Source organism: Mustela nigripes, chromosome 1, assembly GCF_022355385.1.
Source record: "Mustela nigripes isolate SB6536 chromosome 1, MUSNIG.SB6536, whole genome shotgun sequence".
Lineage (NCBI taxonomy): Eukaryota > Metazoa > Chordata > Mammalia > Carnivora > Mustelidae > Mustela > Mustela nigripes.
Window position 1 is genome coordinate 3,198,788 of NC_081557.1, and position 12,411 is coordinate 3,211,198.

The 12,411-nt window shown below is 59.4% G+C and overlaps 1 protein-coding gene across 2 annotated transcripts in view; it reads right to left on the bottom strand.

Annotated features, from left to right (window-relative positions):
* Positions 1 to 1,719: 1,719 nt before the first annotated feature.
* Positions 1,720 to 12,411, bottom strand: part of ANO1 (anoctamin 1) — a 69,451-nt gene continuing 58,759 nt past the window's right edge. For both annotated transcript variants that reach the window (XM_059399180.1, XM_059399172.1), the window contains 4 exons: positions 10,669 to 10,721; positions 8,651 to 8,835; positions 5,018 to 5,123; positions 1,720 to 3,398 (listed from right to left, as the gene is read on the bottom strand). In XM_059399180.1, coding sequence (XP_059255163.1) covers positions 3,156 to 3,398; positions 5,018 to 5,123; positions 8,651 to 8,835; positions 10,669 to 10,721 — 587 coding nt within the window. In that variant the 3' untranslated portion in view covers positions 1,720 to 3,155. The remainder of the gene's footprint in view (positions 3,399 to 5,017; positions 5,124 to 8,650; positions 8,836 to 10,668; positions 10,722 to 12,411) is intronic.

Genomic DNA, 12,411 nt, shown 5'->3' on the forward strand with positions numbered 1-12,411 from the left:
CCTGTCCTCTGTGCGTAGGCACGACTCTAGGACCTGAAGCAATGCCCAGTATTGGGGGCCATGGGGTCAGGGTTCGAGAGACCGTTGTGTCGCTGGTTTGCTGTGTGACTGCCATGGAGCCCTGACCCTCCCTGGGCTGCCTCGTTCCTGTCTGAGAGAGCAGTGCTGGCCGACCTGCTGATCTCTGGGGGGTCCTTCCACGGCCAGATACCAGGTCTCTGTGACATCACCGTCAGTCTTCCTCCGCCCACATCCACCAGCCTCATCCAAACCTTATCGCCCTCCCGAATTTCTGTGACTCCCCTCTCTGGTTTCCCATCCATCCAACTGCGATGTCTCCCCGACAGCGGCCATGACCTCAGAATGTGACTCAGATCCCATCACTGGGCTGGTTAAAACCACTCAGCTCCAGCATGGCATCCACCACCAAGCCTCAAGTCTTCATGTAACCAGGGAACCCTGTGTGAGTTGGTCCTGGCTGCCCTGTCCACCCGGTCTCCTGCCTCCTTCCGCGCCCTCTCCCCTCCAGTCAGCTCTCTGTGCACTGCTGCCTCAGGGCCTTTGCACTGCTCTTCTGCTGCCTGATCTGTCCTGCCTTCCTCCAGGATTCGACATCCTGGCTCCTTGTTGCTCAAGCCTCCATGGGCCTCCTGGACCAACCATGTCACACTCTGTTCTACTTTATTAGCATCTCTTTCTGCCTCTGAAACTATCTGGTTCTGGGTCTGTTTTCTGGCTAAGCATCTCACACCCTCTGCAGGAAGCCTCTGCCCTTGGGGAGGAGGGAACGGTCTGCTCTGTCCACTGCTACGTGCTTGAACACTGCACGAGTGAATGTCTACACGGTCTGGGTGCCCGTCTTGGCGTAGGTGCTCAGCAGCCCTGTGTCCGCGGGCAAGTTACCTCCCCACGCTGAGCTGCTCATCTGTCAGATGGGCCCTCGCGGGCTTCTTGGAGGGCTCATGGAGAGGGGTGGTCCCCGCCATGCTGCCCCCGGGTTCTGCCTGCATGTCTGGACTAAGGAAGCGGTTCCAAAACTTTGGGAGGACATCTAGGCGGTGGGTAACCAGGACACTGGGAGTTTGAACTCTGCGGAGATGTTCCTGGCGACGCAGGAACGCGGGCACTAGGGGGCGCCAAAGCTCTCCCTCGTCCTGGAGGTGCGCGAGGCAGAACCGCCCCGAGGGGTTTCTAGGGACCGACCCCAGCTAGCAGGGCTGCCAGGCTTTGCTGGCGTTGGGTGTGAAAAGTATCTCTCTTTCGTGAGATCGTGCTGATTAGAAGTGGCAGTTTGAAAACGTGTCCCCACTGGCCCAAACGAAAACACTGGCAACCCTAGGTGTGTGCCCAGGAGGATCGGGGACGTTTTAGGTCCGTGGATTCCTAAGTGCCACCGTGCTGGGTTGGTGGGACCGGGGCAGGAACTGGAGGATGGAGGAGGAGGATGGCGGGAAGGGGTGAGCACGACGCCCACCCCAGCATGAACACAGGCACGTGCGCGTGGGCACACACATGCAGGTGTCTGAGGAAACACAGCCCATGCGTACACACACGTGCACACGCAAGCACAGACAGGCGCATGCATACGCACACTCACAGAGAGACGTGGACGCCTGTGATCCCTCCCGAATTTGCAGCTCAGCCAGGAGGCTCCGGGGACAGCCTCCCGAGCTTCCCGGAGTGAAGGTCACAGGGACGGCGTTCGAGTGAAGACAGGGGTCGTGTATCCAAATTTATTTAGTTGCAGGAAGGTTCAGTCACGGTCCTTGGTGAACTGGCGTACATTCACTTTTTTTTTTTTTTCCAAAAAAAGAATAGTTTCCATAAAAGGATTTTTGGTCATCACCTAATTTTTAATACAGTATTTATATACAAAAAAACCCACTTCCAACTACTTACTGTACAAGAGAAACTAGAAGCGTCAGACCCCACGACTGTAGCAAGCGCCTATGGATGGTGGTCGGGGCTGGCGGCTGGGGGGGACGGCCTCACGCCCACCGCACATTCACGGCGAACGCGTCTGTGTCTCCCCTCCCTTCGATGAGACATTTCTTTTTAGGTTTCTCTTGGAGCTCGAGAAATTTCAGGCAATTGGTTAGTATAATGGCTGCAAATTTAGATCACTCTTGTCATCTGTGAGACTCGTTTTTACAAGCTTTAAAATGGTAACTGTCCCACAGTCACATTCCTGTAAGTAAAAATATAGAGAAGTATTACCAAAATAGAAGCCTTTATTAATAAAAATCTTTGGTAGTAACAGTGTTTTTTAAATTCCTCGCGATGGGATTTGGTTAACTAATAAAATAAACTCCTTCACCTTGGAGCAAGAGAAAACCCCTCAAATCCACCCTAAAATTGATTTTTTTAAAAAAAATCCCAATAAATACTCTAAAGCTGTGACTGTTTTCCCGATGCCTTAAGACTTCATGGAACCTGAAGCCGTCTTTAGAAATGCCTCTGGGGTCCTCTCTCTTGCTGCTCACTTCCTGCCCCCCTGCTTTTCTTTCTTCTTCTTCTTTTGTCCCCCTGAGCAGATGAACAGTTCTGAGGCTGGCTCATGGTGGAGGGCCAGGTGCGGGGCTGATAGTGGGGACCCTGATGGTGCGGGTCACCCGTTGTCCCGAGGGACACCTGCTGTCCCAAGGTTCTCCAACAGTAACTTCTGAGCTCACAGGCCCTCTCCTTCTGGCCAGAGGGTCTCTCAGTTTCTGAACTAACAGAAAGCAGATGCAAGGCCAGCTGACTTCTCCGACCTGGCGGTAGGTGAGTCTTCTGGAACCGGTGTCAACCTCGTTGTTCTGTTCTCCCTCCTAGACGGCACGATGTTGATCCAATGCTTTGCAACACCATCTCGACTCTCTCTAAAGGCATCGGGCGGATTAGAAAAGACGCTTTCTGGAGGCCTCTGCTCACCTTCCATGGCAAAGGAGACCCAAGGTTCCCAAGGACTGTTTCTGCAAAGCGACCGTATTCCCGCGCGTTCTCACCCTATCCCCAGCGATCATTTTGATTAAACTTGAATACTAAAGATAAAAAAATTCCCTGCATATGGTTTTGTGCAAAAACGAGGAGAAGAGAAACAGAAAAAAGACAGAAGAATGTTGTCCTAGCGGAAGGTGGTCTTCCACCAGCTGGGGGAGGGTGCCCAGGGGCAGCTACAGGGCACCCCCGGGGTACTCGGGGCTGTCCAGGCAGGCCTTGGGGCCGTGGTTGTTGCACGGCTCGTCTTTCTTCCGGTCCTTGTCCATCCAGGTGTCGAGCAGCTGCTGCTTTCCCTGCTCCTCCCGCATGAACAGCTCCACCATCAGCACCTTCTCCTTGTGCACCTGCTGGCTGATGTCCTTGGGGATGTCGGGGATGACCCAGTCCACGAAGTCGCTCATGAACATGACCAGGTTCTGGAAGGACAGTCAGTGTGTGAGGGTGGGGAGGAGGACAGCAGGAGGTGCTCCCCACCTCCCCTGTACCTGCCTTTCACCACACCTGTCTCTGCCGCCCTCCCACCCCGGCCTCCCCCCCACCCCCGTCCACTGCGCCCACCCCATCACTCCAGCCTGCGACCCGAGATGCGCACTTTGGACTCCCTTGGCCTCGGTTCCCCCCAAGGTATAAATGAGGCAGGAAAGTGGCCAGCTGGCCCTCCAGAAACCGCTGCTGACTTCTATTACGAACTGGAGCTCAGTAAGTGGCAACTTTCTGAATAATTCTGACCCCCTGGGCTGGGAAGCTTAAGAGATGATTGGATTGGTCACGCATCACCAAATACAGTAAGGATCGGGCTTTAAGGAAAATAGAATAGAAATAGCATGAAAGCCGCGTGGAACTCGGTGTCTGATGATGCCACAGGCCCTTCTCCAGTTTGCAAGAGCTCCCAGGGCCACCCCGCAAGTCTGCTCCCTCCCTGGAGAAATTTCTAGTGCACAGAGAGCAGATGGTCAGCTTTTACAGAAGAACTGAAATCTATTTTTAAAACTTCTGTCCCGTGATCCCTGGTCAGCATATCTGGCTGTTTGTTACCTGGTGGGCTGTGCTGGTGCCTCCCAGACCGCTTCTCCTGGTGGTGCTCCCAGCCCCCAGCTGTGGCTATTGAGGCTCACAGCTGCCTTCTTTCTAGGGAACCCCCTCCCGCCTGGCTTTTCTTGGTCTGAACAGACTACGGCCCATGCCCAACCAACATGGGCAGACCAAAGGGGTTCTCTTGCATCCAGGTGGGCCTGGGTGTGTGCTGGGATAACCCACTTGCACCGAATCCTTGTCTCAGGCTCTGCTTCTGGTAAACTCAGCCCCAGACACTTGTTTCCAGACACTTGTTTGCAGATACTTGTTTGCAGAGTGTTATGGAAAGCTGACAGGCGAGGCAGCAGAGGGGTGGAAGTCCCACTAGCAGCCACACTCTCTGTAAAGGGCTGCGTGGGGGCTTGAACTCAGTCCCTAGGATTCCAGGTGCAAGAGGTGCCTGAGTAGAAGGGACTTTGACTGGGCCCATGTGGTTAAGGAGTGCTTCCCCAGCTCTGGGACCATAGCTGCTGCAGACAGCAACCTGCTCCCCAGGATTGGGTCCTGTCCCTTGGGAATCACTTTGGCCTCTGAGTTATTTGTTGTCCCCTCCCCAGAGACCAGGTGAGGCTGGGTGCTCTGGTCCCTGGCTGGGGGCTGGAGTCGGCTGGAGTCCTCCTGCCTGTACTGGTCCTGTCCTCGGGTTGTCTCCAGCCACAGAGGTGGTGAGAACCAAGCTGGGTCTCCCTTCCTCCCTGTCTCCTTCAGTAAAGACCCCTCCCTCGTATGTAACTAGGCCTGCCTTCCCCCAGAGAGGTCCAAATCCCACTGCTGGTGCTGGCCCAGGCCTCCCTCTGTCCTCCTAGGACCTGTCCCGGCACAGGGCCCAGGGTCGCCAGGCCTCTAAGGCTCCCAACGCCCCCGGCACGGGCCGTCTCCTGCCTTCTGACCCCGTTCTGGGCTCAGAGTGCTTCCGCAGTGCCCGCTTCTCAAACCTCCCGGAAACGAGGGCCTGCCGCACCTGGAAGACGATGACGAAAGCCAGCCGGGCCGCCAGCACGGCCCAGAAGTCCTTGGAGATGTCGTACTTGTGCTCTGACCACGGGGGCTCCCGGTAGTCTTTGTACCTGCAGAGAAGGGCAGGAATCCGCCAGGGGTTGGGGGTCTTCAAGCAGAAGCAGGGATCATTCCCGGCGCCCCACGTCCCTGAGCTCGCAGCAAGAAAGCCTCCCCCGGCCTCCTTCCCCTCTTCCCGCTGCAGCCTCCCGGCTCTTCCCTCCTTATCCACACATGATGCTCCGCGCCGCCCCCTGACGTGTCCGCGTGGACGCTGCCCACGGACTTCCCGCGGGGGCAGACCCCCCCCCGGGGACCTCCCACTGACTCTCGCTCTATGGAAAGCCGTCTTCTTTGCTTGCCTGTCCACTGCCCTGCCAGCGTACACTGTCCCCCTCCAGAGTGCCCCGTCCCTGTCCCCTCCTCAGAGGTCCTGAGATGACCAGTCTGTGGGAGCAGGGCAAGGATGACAAGCGGGGTCCTGTCTCTTCACAGGCCCTCTGACTGTGCCCCGAATTCCGGGGGATGCTATTGGCTTTAATGGGGCTGATCCTGTGTTATGCAGGAGAAAGCTCCCCAAAGCCATTAGAATAAGCTTGAGGCAGGGGCAGTTTCCGGGGTTGGGGCGGTAGTTCATCCCCGCTGGTCGCTGAGGTCCAGTGGTGGGGGGACCAGAAGAGGGGTCATCTGGCTCTGCGGTCACAGCCCTAGCCTGACCCCAGAACAGTGAGCACCTTGCTGGGTGTTCTTGCGCAGTGGCTCAGCCTCTCTGGGCCTCGGTCTGGCATCCTCTCAGTCACAGGAGAAGCGTTTAGTGAGTAGCTATTATCTTCCAGCCCCCATTTCAAGGGAGCTCATTCAGGAACACACAACAGAGAGGGCCCCTCGCCCACAGAACCTTACTTGTGGAGGGAGCTGGATGGGAGCCTCTGAGGAGCTACTGGGTGCTAAGCTGCCAGACCAGAGATAGGATCGATCTCTCTGGGAACGATCCTATCTGGGTACCAGCGGCAGAGTGACATAGGACTTGTCCAACCTGCTCTGTGATGGGAACAGGCAGCCCCTGCTCTCCCAGTGTCAGACGCCATGAACACTCGCTCCTCCCTTTGCTTTCTGTGCTCATGGCCAGCTGCACTGGGACGCGAGGAAATATGCCAGTCTGCACTGGCAGACTCCTAGGCATCCCTCAAAGCCCGCTTAGGCCTGTCCAGAGCGGGCCTGTCCACCCACCACCTGCACTGACCTCGATCAGAGATGATCTAACGTTTTCCTTGCTTAGCTCCGGTACCCAACCTGCCCGTGCCCCTGGGGAGGGTCATAACGCCCTCTCCGGGGGTGCTCCGGGGATTAGAGGAGAGAAGGCCTGCCTCAGCATAGACGTAAACGGTAGCCAGCCACGACTGGAGCTCAGCGGTGCTCTGCCTCTCCCCACACCCATGGCCCCAGGCTGGGCCGGGTGCTGCGTCTCCCGCCACCAAGTCCTGTGAGAGGCACCTTGCGTGGGCGCAGCTGGTGAGGGCCCAGAGCTCAGAGACCTGCGCTGCCGGATCTTGGCCAATGGATGGGGGAGGGCCTGGCTGGAGCCCGAATTCCAGGGAGCGGGATGGTCTGATCCGTGGTCTTCCGACTCCGCGGGGGTGAAAGCTGCAAGACGCTTATAAATGGGTCTTGGCTGGGAGCCTGGTCTCTCCCCCACATGGCCAGGACCCTGGGCTGATGCATGGGATGGAGATGGAGCTGCTTCCTTAGCCGAAGTCTGGGACCCAACGTCCGGCTCTTGGAAACCGAGGCTAACCGTGTAAATACCAGTGCTGACATTCCAGAGGAAATTTCTAGTAAGAGGACCACACATCTCCTGTCTTCTTTGCTTGTAATTATTCATCCTCCAAAATGGATTTTTAGCAAAGTAGGTCAAGTGTGTACATTTAGCCCGAACCGTCGAGACGATGCAGGGGCAGTGTTGGGGCCGCGGAAGGAGAGGGGGTCTGGCGCAGAAGCCCGGGGCTGGGGGGGCCGCCTGTCTGCGCCAGCTTGGAGTGTGCGTCTGCTGAAGGATGGGGGAGGGTGTCTGCGGGTCCCTTCTCTGCACTTCCGGCTCCCAGGCTGTCCCCTTTCCGAGGTGACCACACCGGAGTGATTTTTGGGCCCATTTAGGTGCACGTGGAAGTGTGTGGGCAGGTGGGATCCGGGAAGCTGGAGCCGGGTTGGCGCACGGGCCTTGCTGGGTCACGCACCCTATCTAGCTGGCAGACGCGGCTCTAACTCGTTCCTTCCCCCCCGCTGCACCTGGGCCCAGAGCAGGTGCCGTCCCCGCCCTGACACAGAAGAGAACGCCGTGTCCTTGCACTGGAGTGGCTCCGGTTCCGCAGGGATGCCTGCTGTGTGCAGTGCTGTGGGGAGCACCCGAGCCGGACGCCCGCTTCCCTCTTCCCCACGGCTCCGGAAGGCGGGCTGTTTTCCATTTCTTGGGACCGTCTTGTACTGCAAGCTGCTTCTGGTTGCTTAGTACCCTAGACACTAGCAGGTGCCCCCTCTCCCCTTTCCTCAGTCAAGGTGACAGAGATATACCAGCCAGCCTCAGGGAACCACGTGCCGAGGAGGAGCCAGCAGGCCTCCCTGAGCCAGAGGGACCGCACTTCACCGCATGGGCTCTGGGAGGCGTATTTTGGTCCCTGAGCTCTTCTGCGTCCTGAACCTCAGCTGGGCTGGAACAGCTCCCGCAAATTCCCTCCTCAGCGCTTTTGCCCACGCTGTCCTGACGCCGGAGTGACCCCACTGCGTCTACCCTTCACCTGGGCTTCCAACTATGATCCCCGCCTTTACGCTGATCTGGGCCAAGGTCCCTGGATAGCAGGGACCGTGCCAGTCCCGGGTCCCCGGACCCCAACCCAGGCTGGCGCATGTAGTAGGGGCCCAGGGAATGGCCAGGTCTCAGCTCTGCCCCCCACGCCCTGCCCCTCCTCCATCTTTCCTGGGGGGCTTTCTGCGTACCCCATGCATCTGGCCAGCAGGTGGGGCCCCACAGGTCTGGCCCTCTCTGCTGGCCTGCCCAGCATCCAGTACCTCCTCCCCGAGTCAGAGCACCCCAGTTTCCTGAGGACCTCTTCATTCTCTAAGCATGACCCCACATCCTGGCACACGCCCCAGCTCTAGCCCCTACCCCCTGCCAACAGCGCTTTATTTAGGGACAGGCATGTGATCCACTGCAGGCAGTGAGAACCGCGACTTCTGCTGACTATTGAGAAAGACGTTCCGAGCCTTCAGACGTGGCTGAGGTGACAGAGTGTCTTCACTGTCCACCCAAACACAACACAACCACGGGGGAAGGCAAAGCTGGGAGGCCGCACCAGAGCAGGTCCTGACCGCAAACTCTAGGCCTGGATCCAGCCATGCCTGAAGCCATCCTTGCCTTCTTAAAGAAAGGAATTCCTAAATGAGTTCCCACTGGCCACCCTGGCTTTTGTTTGTTTGTTTGTTTTCCCTTGAAGCAAGCGTGAGATATTCTATGACTTGCCCCTAAAAGAATCCTTGCTTGAACTAGGGTTTCCCCAGAAACCCACCACATGTGTCTTTCGGAAAGAAACGCTGAGAGCCATACCTGCAGATCTGCACCTCATAGCCCAGGTCCAGGGGGTCATTGGGGGCCGTGCCGTTCTGGAAGTCACTGACGTTGAAGGAGGAGAGGGTGTGGTTGACGAAGCCGTGCATGGTCCCGTTCTGGCTGTACATGTAGAGGTATACCAGGCGCGGGATGAAGTCGGACGTGAAGGAGATGACGAACGCCTGGGCCGGGGACAGGGTGGTGAGTGCAGACCCACGGCTGGGTGTGGGAGAGGGACATGCCCCGAGGGAGCCAGGGTGGCCTTGGCCCTGGGGTGGGGACATGTGACACTTTGCCCATGAGTCGGCAAGGGGGCCTGGGTGCAGGGAACAGGACATCCCTGAGCAGGAAGGCAGGGGGAAAAGTGCAGCCTCTCACTGGCTGTGTGGCCTCGGCCACATCACCTAACCTCTCTGTGCTCTGTGTGCCTCCCCTTCCTGGCGTACTTGAGAGGGTATGCGGGAGTGGAAAGAACTTAGTGAACAGTGAGGTTCGGACTCCAATCATCCTATCCCAGAGCCATCTCTGGGGACATCCGGTGTGCTGTCAACACCAGAGCAGGGACGGGAAGCCTGGCTGCCTGGGGTAAGGTCCAGCCCTGCCGCTTTCTGGTGGTGTGGTGTTGGGTAGGTCGGCTGACCTCTCTGTGCCTCAGCTGTCTCACCTGTACGACGGGCAAGGACAGTCCCTTCCCTGAAGGCTGTGTGTGCACAAGGGGTGGATGTGCGTAGAGTGTAGAAGGGCCTGGAATATTCTAGAGGCTCGAGAAATGCTAGCTGCCATTACTGCTGTTGCTGGCTGTTCCCATGAGAGGTCCAGCTGGTTTCCAGCTGCTCACATCACCCCTGCGCTCCACACGGCTGTACCCCGTTCCCAGCTCACCCCCTCCCCCATCAAAATGTGCGCTACTGCCTTGGAGCTCTGCGCCCACCAGCCCAGGTCAGGAGGAGGGGCTGTCGCTGCCTAGTGTGCACGCTCTGCCCATCGCGGCCTTTTAACAGGGGTTCCAGAGCCTGGACTGGGCGGGGGGCTGCCCCCGGCAGGGGACGCAGTGTCCCAGGGCTCTGAGAGTCTCTTCTTTGGGGCCGAGTGTCACCTCCTGTGCTGTGGGGGCCAGTCCCCAGACCCACAGGCCCAGGCTGTGTCTGCTCCTGGGAGCGGCGGCCCGTGTGCGGAAGTCAGCTTCTGGGGGCTGGGGCTCAGCCGGCAGGCGGAGGGGTGGGGGTCACAGGCTGGGGGCACCGTGGACTCCGAGGCTGTCTGACATTTGTTCTCACAGCTGGGGATCAGCCTTGGCTTTGAAGCATGTGCGAGCGACCCCTAGACCGCTAAGCCCAGGGACATCCAGGCCTTGGAAGAGCCACGCAGACCTGGATGGGTGGCCGCAGGGCAGGCAGTGGGCTGGCTCTCGTGACAGAGTGGCCCCTGCCCTCCTAACCTGCAGGGGCAGGGCAGGGGCAGGAGAGGCTGGGCGGGCGGCATGTGTGGCAGGAGTGTGTGGACAAGGGGCTGAGGAGGGGGGCGGCCCGGGGAGCAAAGTCCTCAGCAAATTACGCGTGTGCAAGAGGAGGCTGGCGGGCTTCTGCCCCTCATCTCCGTGTTTCTGCATTTCCTGAGCCTTTAAAGAACAGGCACGTATTTCACATAAAACGATAAAGGTAACCTCTAAAAATAAGAGCAGAATGATTGCTAAAGAGGAGTCTCTCTCTCTCTCTCTCTGTGTCTCGTATCCTCAGGACTCTGGGGAGGGAGCGGACTTAGGCGCCAGGGTGGGCGTGGCAGAGAATTCAAGGTTATATAAGAAGGTCAAGGACAAGGTGTTGTTCCCACCCACAGTTCGTCCCAACCCCTCCGTATGACCAAGGGACGTGTCTGAACAGGAGATGCTTCCACCAGTCTGGGCGGCACTGAAGCAGGAGACAGAGACCCCACGTGGCTTCCCCGGGAGGGGCGTCCAGCTCTGTGGCCACCCAGTGGGCGCTCCTGGGCAGCAGAGGCCCCCCCATGTCACTTACGTTGATGATGACAGCCAGTTTCCCAACGCCTCTGAGAATATTGTACCAGATTCCTGGGGGGAAAGAGAAGCACAGTGTCGGGCCGGCTCAGCCCGAGGCTGTCCGGACCCCGGGCTAGCAGGTGAGCGGGGCCAGCCTGGTCCTCTCCCCGGTGGTCAGATGCGTGGATTGAGCCGACGTTCTAGGGCTCGGGGGGAGGGGATCCCGGCTGATGACAGCGCCTCGGCCGCTCCCGGCTCCGCAGGTGTTCAGAGCCAAACTGTCGCTTCTCCAAGGGGCGCTTCGAATCACCTGCTCCCTGAGCGGTTCTGCAGCCCCTCCCCTGAACCCGAAACCTTAGACGAAGTCCCCAGAGGGACAAAGATTCCATCTGGTTGCGGTTCCTGCCCCAAACGGTCCACACAGGAGTGGAGACCAAGCCCGGGAGGCTTCTGTGTCCTGCACCGTTGCTCTGGGACCGGGAGACTGAATTCAGGGACGGGTCCCTAAATGTATGTCCAGGTCCAAGAGCAACGCCAGGGCCCTGGGAGGGGGACGCTGGGGTCATGACCTGAGCATAATGACATGGGCCATGAGGCGCAGGACACTTCCTGTCTGTGTGCCCCCCGTTTCTGCCACCTCGGGGCCTAGCACTGCCCCCAATGCCCGGGGAGCAGGGGGCTCCCCAGACAGACACGCGGTCCTCCACTGGCCTCCCCAGCAGAATGAGGCCAGCAGGGCCCAGCGAGGGCCTTATCTGAGGGCCCCTGCGGGAAGCAAAGAGGGCCTGCCTCCTGCCCCATGGGGAGCGCCACCGGAGCCGTGAGGAGACGTCCCGGGTTCTGTGCGTCTCTCCACGAGAGCAGTGGTTCTCAAGCCTCCTTCCTGCTGGAACACGCGCCCACGCGCTGGTACCAGGCCGCCCCGTCGGGCTCCCCTCAGGAGTGCCAGGAGGGATGCAGCGGAGGGAACGGTCCTCGCAGGGGAGACACTTCCGGACGAGGTCAGGCTTCCGGGCTTCCCGCCGGGCCGCTCGGCACCGGGAGCCGCTCGGCACCGGGAGCCCCTCTGCACCTGGCGCCCGGGGAGGCTGTGTACCGCACATCCCGGCTTCTCTCCCGGGCCTCGCGTGCGCCGTCTGGCTGCTGGCGCTCGGCGCTGCTGCGCCGACGTTTGCTGAGTGACTGGAAGAGCATAGACAGCCCTTCCCGGGCCCTGGCTGCTAGATGGCGGTCCTTGGGCCCCGGCCGGGCACATGGCTGTTTCGTCCTGCTCACGTGCGTGCTGCTTGACAACGCTGACTGGTGTTTACAGACCACGATGGTGCATTTTTTGAAAAGTCTGGACTTGCCGCTGCTTCGGAACGAGCCTCTATCCCAAAGGGCGGCCTGTTTCGTTGGCTACGGTGGCGCCCCCTCCAGGCCGGGCCATGCACTGCGGCTCTGTTCTCCCCTCCCCGCACTCACTCACCCACCGGGCCTCAGCCTGGCCCCGCGGGGTCTGGGTTTGCGACCTCCAAGACCGGGCGCTGGGGCCTGGGTGAGAGCCCGGTGAAGGTGAAGCGTCCGGGGCAGGGGGCTCCTAGGGGAGGCGGCGGCCCGAGGAAAGGAAATGGGTCTTGGCCTCACTGCCCAGGGACAGGCCAGCGGGTGGAGGGAGGGGGTGTGGGAGTGACCAGGTTGGGATGCAGGGTGGGCTGGAGAGCTTCTTGGAGCCCAGGACGGAGCCCACCGTACAGGCCCCAGGGCATCTCTACGTCCAGGC